General features: G+C 37.6%; 1 protein-coding gene across 1 annotated transcript in view; it reads right to left on the bottom strand.

The window, feature by feature from the left end:
- Positions 1–420: 420 nt before the first annotated feature.
- LOC128983634 (39S ribosomal protein L37, mitochondrial) overlaps positions 421–11,737 on the bottom strand; it is a 30,274-nt gene continuing 18,957 nt past the window's right edge. The window contains exons 5-6 of the mRNA XM_054402999.1: positions 8,909–9,078; positions 421–702 (exon numbers count right to left, since the gene is read on the bottom strand). Of these exons, the coding sequence (XP_054258974.1) occupies positions 457–702; positions 8,909–9,078 (416 nt within the window). The 3' untranslated portion in view covers positions 421–456. The remainder of the gene's footprint in view (positions 703–8,908; positions 9,079–11,737) is intronic.

Here is an 11,737-nt window from a genome sequence, read left to right as displayed (position 1 = left end):
CCAATCTCATTACTTCCAGAGCTTGTAGAAAGAATATGTTTTTTGCTAAAAATTATATTTTGGACGTCGTGACACTGACTTATATCTTTGGACGTTGTGCAATGCATCCATTTTTAACATGGACATGGACATTTAACTTCTTATAGGTTTTTTATTCATTGTTATTGATATTGACTAGGATAAGATTTTTCATTAGCTGAGACCATTTATACACCAAAATAAAAATCTGTCGTGTTATATTCAGTACTTTCCTTCAAAGCAATGGTCAAGGACTGCTGGGTGCAGTTTTAAACCATCAAAATGCTACTAACTTTCTGAGGACAGAACCAGGGACCTTTCAATTACTAGGGAGCACTATAACCACTTAGCTACCCAAAAAGGTTTATTGGGTTAAGAAGATTGGTGTAAAAGAAACACATGTTACTAAACTAAGGCAATACAATATATTGACATATATTAATTGAAGTTATAAAATGCTAACACATGTTTAAAGACTTGAGGATTGTATCCTTCTAAAACAGGGATACCCTGTACATATGAACAGTTTTCATACAAATTCATTGCAGGGAGACTCCAGTAAATATTGTGTATAGAGCTGAACAAATCAGCAGTGTTAAGTTGAAAAACACTGAAGTCGAAACGTCTTCCATCTGTTTGTAGGCACTGCACCACAACAGGTTTCGGTAAATCTTTTACATCAGCCTGAAATTAAGAAAATAATTACATCCTGATCAAACGATGACAAAAGAAAAATTTCCTATTGGTTAAAATGACTGGCTGTTTCAAGAGCTTGCAAAGTTCCTTTTTGGTTTCTTTTTAATTTCCCTGACCAATTTTCTTTTACCATATGGTTTTCTATATAAATAAAATTAGAGTTTTGTCTGTACATTGCTCAGAATCATAAACTTTTAGGTTATTTTTACGTTTTATACATTAGAGAAACCGAAACAAGTCTCATCTAAATTTCTGTCTGTCTTCATGTCTGTTACGACCCAAGAGCCATTTTACGCGGCCTACTCCTGAAAAACGAGAGTACCTATCAAGTTCCAAATCATTTTAATGTATTCACTGGATTGGCGAAATTGTCTTTAGCCATTAAAATATGGCGTCTCCACATTTTTGGCTCTCATTTCCTTAATTTACTACTCTATGATTACTGTCAGATAAAATAAAATCGCTAGTTGCAAACGACGTTTAAACGTTACTGGTGACAAGCGAAGCTATTGAATGCTTGCAAGTGATTGACAGGGAAATTAGTAATCAATTTGGTTTCTTTATTATATTGATAGTGTTTCAACTAGGGTTTTAATGGAAACCAACACTAAACCTTAAAATAATGAGAAAGCTGGTCTAGCTTCAGCTGTTGATTGTGGTTCATAATCACAAGCCCTTCCTTGGTTAGATTTCGAAGATTTTTCAAAGGTTTACTAAATTAACAAAGAGGAAATTACCTGATGAGATTTAAGATATGCCTAGACTACATGATAATTGTAACGAAAAAATCTCCATATAACATGAAACTTAGATTGAAAAAATTGCATAGTTTACTCCTGCTAACAGCTCTTGTATATGACTATTCCTAGGCTATGCTATGATTTAAAACGAATACCAAGTTCCAAGTTCAATATTATTAGGAATATATCTGTTTAGTCCTTGCAAGAACAAGCCTACTATAGCCAACTTGTTACAAAGCCAAGTAGGCCTACATGTTATTTTTACTTTACAAATTTCAACATGTTTAAATCAAAAGCCGATTTCAGGATAAGTTTGTTTTCTGTACCAACTAGGTTGAAGCACAATTGCCCTATGCATAATGACAATAAAGGACGATTTCTTGACATTAAAAAGTGTTATTCATAGAACAAGTAACTTATCACTATGGTTAAAATTTATAGCAATGTCGTTTTTAACATTAAAAGTAAAGAAAGGCAATAAACTCCAATTTCAGTAGGCTAGGCTCTGTAACACAAAAAAGTATTTTTAAATAATCGTTTTACAGTTTTATTGGTCTTAATTGTTGATATAAGACATCTATAAATGAATCTATATTAAAGACATAAAATGAGCTTTTAAATTTAGTTATGTTGTATGCCCTTTGAACTTAATGAAATTTACTTATAAGATGCTTAAAAATAATGCAATATTTAATAATAAGTACTAAATATGATGGGACACCCAATTATTTGGTTCTGTTGTTGTACTTTTAGGCTTATAATGCCAACAAATTAAATACAATCTAGGAATAATTTGTTTTCCAAGTAATGTTAGATACAATACTGACATTTTTTGTTTAAATGTTTGTTCAATAAAAATGTAGTTGCAATTGATTTTACATTTACCTAATGTGCGTGGAATAAAAAGTAACGTCTTTGGAAAAGTAGCTAAAATTGTAGCTGTAGCTACATTTCATTGTAGCTGTAGTTGTAGCTAGCTACTTTTTCGGAACTGTAGCTGTAGCTGTAGCTAAGCTACTTTTTTGGAAATGTAGCAGTAGTTGTAGCTAGCTACATTTTAAAAGTAGCTTCCCCAACACTGCTAAGGATCACTTGACAATGCCTATTTGTAAAAACATAGTGGAGCGGCGAGGCTAGAGTGTAGCGGAGAGCGTAGCTAAGCGGGTTTTAGATCATATATATACGTAGGTGCACCAAACATAGTGGAGCGGGGAGCGTAGCGGGTACCCGTGCCAACACGCTACCCTCTCCGCTCCAAAATTCTACCCCGATTTCTTTACCTCGAGGGTCTGGTGTAAGGTCCAGCCTCAGTGGTCAAACTGACATTAAAATGTAGTTTTATTTTATAAAATGGTATAGTGTAATAATTCTTGTAAAAAAGGTACAGTTTTTCCATAATTAAGTGAAATATTCAATATACAATTTATCCTGTAAACAGTTTTTTTAAAACTTTTTTTATACAATGATTAGAAATTTCTATAAATATTTCATTGCAATTTTTATTATTTTAACTATGTAGGCAGTTTTCAATGAATGGTCACTTTGCTGTGTTTTACTATTTTCACCATTCATTCATTTATTTTTCAAAATCAGTACTTTTTACCCTCATGATAGATAAATCAGGTTGAAAGTAAATTCAACCAATACTCAATCCAAGGTATACTGTAATCCAGCCTCTTGACTCGCTAACGTCGCCGCTCCACTATGTGCATACGTGCAGCTCCGCTACCGTCGGGGGGGGGGGGGGGGGGGAAATAAACTCTCAGCTACAATCTATCCTCGCCACTCCACTAAGTGCATACGTCCAGCTCCGCTATCATCGGAGGGGAAATAAACTCTCAGCTACGCTCTCCGCTACAGTCTAGCCTAGCCGCTCCACTATGTGCATACGTGCAGCTCCGCTATCATCGGAGGGGAAATAAACTCTCAGCTACGCTTCTCCGCTACAGTCTAGCCTAGCCGCTCCACTATGTTTTCACCCTATATGTAGGTGAAACATGTAGTCAGTGTGAACAAAAAAATAATCCAGCTTACCGGGTAAAGAAAAATCCCGTTTCATTCCACTTTTGAATAATGGAAAATCTTGCTCTTTTGGTTCAATTAAAGGTAATATTTTGACTATCATGTTTAAATAGTTGTTTAAACATTGCTATTAGGTTTTTCTACAGTAATTTAAAAATTGAGGTTTGTTTTGCTTTAAACAAAGTATAAATAATTAAAACAGACCTCAGAGCCAAAAATCCCAGTTTATCCTGCATCATATTTCAATCTTGGCCATGGTCTAAAAATCCCGTTTTCGGGACAATAATACCTCATATTCAACTGTGGATGTAAAGGTATGTACCTTAAATAATAATGTGATTTTTGCCTTCAGTAGAGACCTACCATGTATCTGGGTCTCTTCCACCTTATCTCATTTGAAACGATACCCATTACTCACCCCATAGCTGTAATGTGCTTGAGCTACAACTGCTGTGAAGGCTTTCAGTAGAGCCCTGTCATGGATCTGGGTCTCTTCTACCTTGTCTCATGTGAACTGAGACCCATTACTCACCCCATAGCTGTAATGTGCTTGAGCTACAGCTGCTGTGAAGGCCTTCAGTAGAACCCTCCCATGGATCCGGGTCTCTTCTACCTTATCTCTTTGAAACGATACCCATTACTCACCCCATAGCTGTAATGGAGACGTAGGAATTGGCTAACTCAGGAACTCGCTAACTCGGTCGTGTGTCGGACCTGGCTAACTCAGAAACCGGCTAACCTTCTCAGTCAGGAATTGGCTAACTCCGGAACCCGCTAACTCAATTTTGTCTCGCGGCGGAATTCGCTAACTCTGGAAGTCGCTAACCCGGCAGCGCCCACTGCACGGAGCGTTGCCAACCTTGTACGACGAAATAATCTTACACTGCCGTATTTCAAAATGTCAGTATCAATGAAGATACAGTAAATATTATTGTTTTTTGCTATGCGTTCTACTTTTAACAGCTAACTAGCCAAAAGTAATTAAAATGCAATTAAAAAAATCATGAAAAAGGTTTTTTTTACTGTACAACGGCCAATAAAATGTTTATGATTTCGATCTTAAATATAAATGCCATAAGTATTATAAGAAAATAATATGAAAAAAATTGAACGTTCAGTTTAATTGGTACTAAACAGTTTAACCGTTTAACCTCTACGAAATGAACCAAAATTACACGCAAGTTCTCAAACACGGAAATCAAATTTATCGTAATGTAATAAACGAAAACCATTAATTAATACAGTCAACAACCATCGTAACTTTCATAACTAATTCATAGATTTAAAATTGAAGGTTCGTCGTTGAATCGTCCAACTTACATGTAATAATATGACATAGACTACGTTTCATATAAATTTATAGAATAGCTGTAGGTCTAAATCTAGGCCTAATAGTTTAAACCAAAGTGTAGTGCATTGTAGGCCTATTAGTAAAAAGTCGCCTAATTCTAAAGTGTGTTGAACTTTTTAGTAATAATGTTACACGTTTTAAAACAGTTTTTAGATTGTACACCTAAGCCCCACTAGTAAATAATAGGAGAAGATATAATATTCTTATATTGAAACGTGACAGGGTTATTTTAATTCACGATTCTTAATCAATGACTTGACGGATTTTCCTGATTTTAGTGTTGGGTTTCATTTTGCTTTTACAATCGAAATAAACTACCAAAGCCATGCTCGGTTCCCCGTTCCCCGGTACTGAGTCACTCACTAGACAATAGCTTTGTTGTTGGATTATGATCAGGTAATTTTAGCTATGGCCACCATTCATAAAAATGGTAACAAACAAGAACGCCTGGGTTCATTTAGAACCATAAAAAGTCCAGACTTTAGACGTAAAATTAATATTAATTAAGAGGATAACCCGGGTTCTACACTAATAGCCTACGACAACATCAACTTACAAATTGTATTTATGAATAGACTAATTTTTAATGCAATCCATGAATAAATTACCACTTTATAATGTATTGATCAATATTTATTTAAATTCAATAGCTCTATTTAAAAATATATTAGCACTACAATGTATTTCTGTAATGACGTTTAACAAGTAAATTTGATTGGGAAGGTAATCCTCAAAATTCTAGGCATAAAGTCTATGGCAATTACTGTAGATTTTTTTAAATGTCAATTTGTTGGTTGCCTCGAATAGGATAGACTATTCCAATACTGCTTCAATTTTTTTTAATAGATTATATGTTTCCTAACAACATAATGTAAGAACATTTAAATTCCTTTTCTTGACTAAAGTAAAGACGCAAATATTGTAATACATTGTTAACGTTTTTGATTTGCGTTATTAATTAATGTACCTAGATAAATCATATGCCTGCTATAGATAAATACCGAAACTATTCCTATCTATTCCGAAACTATTCCTATCCTTCCTATATAGTAGAGCCCTGTCATGGATCTGGGTCTCTTCCACCTTATCTCATTTGAAACGATACCCATTACTCACCCCATAGCTTTAACGTGCTTGAGCTACAGCTGCTGTAAAGGTCTTCAGTAGAGCCCTGTCATGTATCTGGGTCTCTTCCACCTTATCTCATTTGAAACGATACCCATTACTCACCCCATAGCTGTAACGTGCTTGAGCTACAGCTGCTGTGAAGGTCTTCAGTAGAGCCCTGTCATGTATCTGGGTCTCTTCTACCTTGTCTCATGTGAAACGATACCCATTACTCACCCCATAGCTTTAACGTGCTTGAGCTACAGCTGCTGTGAAGGTCTTCAGTAGAGCCCTGTCATGTATCTGGGTCTCTTCTACCTTGTCTCATGTGAAACGATACCCATTACTCACCCCATAGCTTTAACGTGCTTGAGCTACAGCTGCTGTGAAGGTCTTCAGTAGAGCCCTGTCATGTATCTGGGTCTCTTCTACCTTGACTCATTTGAAACGATACCCATTACTCACCCCATAGCTTTAACGTGCTTGAGCTACAGCTGCTGTGAAGGTCTTCAGTAGAGCCCTGTCATGTATCTGGGTCTCTTCCACCTTATCTCATTTGAAACGATACCCATTACTCACCCCATAGCTTTAACGTGCTTGAGCTACAGCTGCTGTGAAGGTCTTCAGTAGAGCCCTGTCATGGATCTGGGTCTCTTCTACCTTGACTCATTTGAAACGATACCCATTACTCACCCCATAGCTTTAACGTGCTTGAGCTACAGCTGCTGTGAAGGTCTTCAGTAGAGCCCTGTCATGGATCTGGGTCTCTTCTACCTTGACTCATTTGAAACGATACCCATTACTCACCCCATAGCTTTAACGTGCTTGAGCTACAGCTGCTGTGAAGGTCTTCAGTAGAGCCCTGTCATGTATCTGGGTCTCTTCCACCTTATCTCATTTGAAACGATACCCATTACTCACCCCATAGCTTTAACGTGCTTGAGCTACAGCTGCTGTGAAGGTCTTCAGTAGAGCCCTGTCATGGATCTGGGTCTCTTCTACCTTGACTCATTTGAAACGATACCCATTACTCACCCTATAGCTTTAACGTGCTTGAGCTACAGCTGCTGTGAAGGTCTTCAGTAGAGCCCTGTCATGGATCTGGATCTCTTCCACCTAATCTCATTTGAAACGATACCCATTACTCACCCCATAGCTTTAACGCGCTTGAGATACAACTGCTGGGAAGGTCTTCAGTAGAGCCCTGTCATGGATCTGGGTCTCTTCCACCTTATCTCGTTTGAAACGATACCCATTACTCACCCCATAGCTGTAACGTGCTTGAGCTACAGCTGCTGTGAAGGCCTTCGGTAGAGCCCTCCCATGGATCTGGGTCTCTTCTACCTTGTCTAATGGGAAGGGAGATCTATTACTCACCCCATAGCTGTAATGTGCTTGAGCTACAGCTGCTGTGAAGGCCTTCAGTAGAGCCCTCCCATGGATCTTGGTCTCTGCTACCTTGTCTTATGTGAAGGGAGACCCATTACTCACCCCATAGCTGTAATGTGCTTGAGCTACAGCTTCTGTGAAGGCCTTCAGTAGAGCCCTGCCATGGATCTGGGTCTCTTCTACCTTGTCTAATGTGAAGGGAGACCCGTTACTCACCCCATAGCTGTAATGTGCTTTAGCTACAACTGCTGTGAAGGCTTTCAGTAGAGCCCTCCCATGTATCTGGGTCTCTTCTACCTTGTCTAATGTGAAGGGAGACCCATTACTCACCCCATAGCTGTAATGTGTTTGAGCTACAGCTGCTGTGAAGGCCTTCAGTAGAGCCCTGCCATGGATCTGGGTCTATTCTACCTTGTCTCATGTGAAGTGAGACCCATTACTTACCCCATAGCTGCAATGTGCTTCAGCTACAGCTGCTGTGAAGGCCTTCAGTAGAGCCCTGCCATGGATCTGGGTCTCTTCTACCTTGTCTAATGTGAAGGGAGACCCATTACTCACCCCATTGCTGTAATGTGCTTGAGCTACAGCTGCTGTGAAGGCCTTCAGTAGAGCCCTCCCATGTATCTGGGTCTCTCCTACCTTTTCTAATGTGAAGGGAGACCCATTACTCACCCAATAGCTGTAATGTGCTTGAGCTACAGCTGCTGTGAAGGCCTTCAGTAGAGCCCTGCCATGGATCTGGGTCTATTCTACCTTGTCTCATGTGAAGTGAGACCCATTACTTACCCCATAGCTGTAATGTGCTTGAGCTACAGCTGCTGTGAAGGCCTTCAGTTGAGCCCTGCCATGGATCTGGGTCTCTTCTACCTTGTCTAATGTGAAGGGAGACCCATTACTCACCCCATAGCTGTAATGTGCTTGAGCTACAGCTGCTGTGAAGGCCTTCAGTAGAGCCCTTCCATGGATCTGGGTCTCTTCTACCTTGTCTAATGTGAAGGGAGACCCATTACTCACCCCATAGCAGTAATGTCCTTGAGCTACAGCTGCTGTGAAGGCCTTCAGTAGAGCCCTTCCATGGATCTGGGTCTCTTCTACCTTGTCTAATGTGAAGGGAGACCCATTACTCACCCCATAGCTGTAATGTCCTTGAGCTACAGCTGCTGTGAAGGCCTTCAGTAGAGCCCTCCCATGGATCTGGGTCTCTTCTACCTTGTCTAATGTGAAGGGAGACCTATTACTCACCCCATAGCTGTAGTGTGCTTGAGCTACAGCTGCTGTGAAGGCCTTCAGTAGAGCCCTCCCATGGATCTTGGTCTCTTCTACCTTGTCTAATGTGAAGGGAGACCTATTACTCACCCCATAGCTGTAATGTGCTTGAGCTACAGCTGCTGTGAAGGCCTTCAGTAGAGCCCTCCCATGGATCTGGGTCTCTTCTACCTTGACTCATGTGAAGGGAGACCCATTACTCACCCCATAGCTGTAATGTGCTTGAGCTACAGCTACAGCTGCTGTGAAGACCTTCAGCCCTCCCATGGATCTGGGTCTCTTTTACCTTGTCTAATGTGAAGGGAGACCCATTACTCACCCCATAGTTGTAACGTGCTTGAGCTACAGCTGCTGTGAATGCTTTCAGTAGAGCCCTGCCATGGATCTGGGTCTCTTCTACGTTTCTCTCGTAAATGTTCTTCACTTCTTGATGATTGTAATGAACCATGATTGTGTGTACATTGGCATACTTGGCATTTTCTTTTATAGCTGGAACATCAAAATAAATTTTTCACAGAAACATGAGATTATGATATTGAAAATCTAGCCTATTATATCTGCGATCTAGTTTGTAACAATGTATCATTTCTATGCCATATTTGCCATTAGGCCAGTGGCGGATCTAGAACAGACACAAGGGGGGGGGGGGGGCTAACTAGGGGGTTTGGGGGAACCCCCTGAAAAAATTAGTGTAAACTAAGTTTTCAAAATGGTAGTTTTATACAATTTCTTTGTCCAAAGTTAGTGTGACAAATTATTTTATGCAATGTGTATGCACTACTGTATTAGATGCAGTAAAAAAATTAATATATGTATACCCGAGGGGGGGGGGGTCGCCCCCACTCTGGATCAGCCACTGCATTCGACTTTAAGCACTAACTTGCTTGTATCAATTAAAATTTTAGCAACATAACAAACCAGGAGCATGAAAAATTACAATACATGTTAGAAAAGGATGCATATGGCCTGAGTTCCAGTAAATGTTGAAAACCAAAAAGCAATCCTGATACATTCAAAATAAAAACCATAGATAAATTTAAAACTCTACTTGAACACCAATTTATTAACCAAATCAAAATCAAAATTTCAAATCAGAAACAAAAAAGTAACAACAAATTCAAATTTCAAAATATAAATAATTTAAAACCACATTTACTAATCAGGTAACAGTAATTTTTAACATTTCCGAGTTTAGATCTTGAAAATCACCAACTAAATCACAAAACTAACCACTTTTACAAATTTTCAGTGGTTAAGAAAATTTAGCTTTAGTTTTGACCCAATTACTACAATTAATTACAATAATTACTACTGCTCATAACTAAATTAGAAACATCACCCAAAATGACAACTTTAAAATAAAAGTTGAGTGAAGCGGTAAAGCTAAAGAAACTTCTTCAAATAACTGTTTGAACAATAGTTTTTTTAATGCTTGGCATTATTATATGAGCTTACGGATAAGCGAAAAACCCATTTTTTATGACATTTTATTCTCATGATATTAAAATGAAGGTTGTCTCTTTGACTGAATTAAAAGTACAGTATTAGGCCTTAAACTTTTTACTTACTTGTGATTCCACACACAACTTATATTTTGTACTCTTTTATAAGGGAAAAGTACTTATTGTTTTTTTTTTATCAAATATGGTGCTGTATATGACATTTATTTGATCATTGTTTGATTGATATTAGATTTATTGTATTTTATAAAAAATAGAAATATACCTTCGAAAAAGGGTTGAGCCATCTAACTTTTGTCATAACTTTCTTTGTTTTATTGAAGGCAAACATAATAGCCTATTTATGTTTTTATACTAAGTTATAAATAATCTAAATAGACGAGGTCACACAAGATTGCCCAAGAACAAAGAAAAAAAAAAACACACAAATATAGGCTTAACAAAAATAAGACACTGACATATATTAAACATAACAGTGTCAGTTTGGTCCATGAATACAAACCCTTTAAGAAGCGCAATGCGTTTGTATAAAATTCAGTCTGGATATATTTGAACTTTTTATAGTTCCCGCGGCGAGTAATGTTATTGGTCTAGCGGCCAAGTCAGCTGACTGAGTGTGAGAGAGTGAGACAAAGAATCTGTTTAGAAAGAGAGATGGATTGAGTTGCGCGGCTGCCACGCGAAGCTCATTTTGGTGGCAAAATTCCAGTCTGACTTTTCCCCATAAGCATTTCACTTCTTAAAGGGTTTATATTCATTGGTTTGGTCAAAGTAAAATCATGATGTCGTACAGGTAAATATGTGATTAGACAAACAGATAAAAGAGCAGTCTCTTGTCTCTATAATTTAAGTACATATCATATTGATGTATATTATATCATTATTGCATTTTTTGTCTACACTCTATAAGTTACTTATTCAAATAAGTACAAACATTTTGTAGGAATTTTAGATAAAGTTGTGAGTGGAGTGAGACGAACTATTTAATTTAATAATGAAGGCTAACACAACCCAAATAAACTAGGAGAATGTTCCACATCCAGGGGATCTGTTTGATTCACTTAAAAGGACTAAATAGTATCATAGACCAAGTCAATGTTAGTATCTAACTTTTCTAACACTAGGGGTGTGCGATGCAGCATATTTTTTTCAATTCAATGCATCGATGCGATTCAAAGAATTTCGATTCGAATCGATGCGATTCGATTCGATGCAGCACGGCATGATTTTCTTTAAAAATTAAATACAATATGTGTTTCTGTAATGGATCCTTTACCTTAAAAAAGTTAAAGTAAAAAATGTACTAAATAAAATTATGAACAAGAGGATAGTTGCTGACCTAACCTCATTAATGGAAACTGCTAATTTTATGGTTGGCCTAAGGAAATTCACCCTTCACTAACAATTTGAATAAGCCTATATATGAATAAAGCAATTGTAAAGTTTATTATTATTGACCTGTATTACATATAATTTATTTTTGTAAAAAAATACAACCGACTTCAAACGCTCTAAAAAGAATGAAATAATTTCAATAAAGTACACTTTTGTATTAGGCAAGCTCACGTATTTTAAGTCGGCGCGGCTCTATGAAGATTTTTGATACAAAATTGAAAGAGGGTGTCCATATTGCAGGTGACTATCTATAACCAAAGGTGTTAATCTGCATGTCTTTTTCATAGTTATGC

Source organism: Macrosteles quadrilineatus, unplaced genomic scaffold (genome assembly GCF_028750875.1).
Source record: "Macrosteles quadrilineatus isolate MER2022 unplaced genomic scaffold, UCM_ALF_1.0 Scaffold_1__1_contigs__length_201487025, whole genome shotgun sequence".
Taxonomy (NCBI): Eukaryota; Metazoa; Arthropoda; class Insecta; order Hemiptera; family Cicadellidae; genus Macrosteles; species Macrosteles quadrilineatus.
The sequence above is the reverse complement of the archived record's forward strand: the minus strand, read 5'-3'. Positions and strand labels throughout refer to the sequence as shown.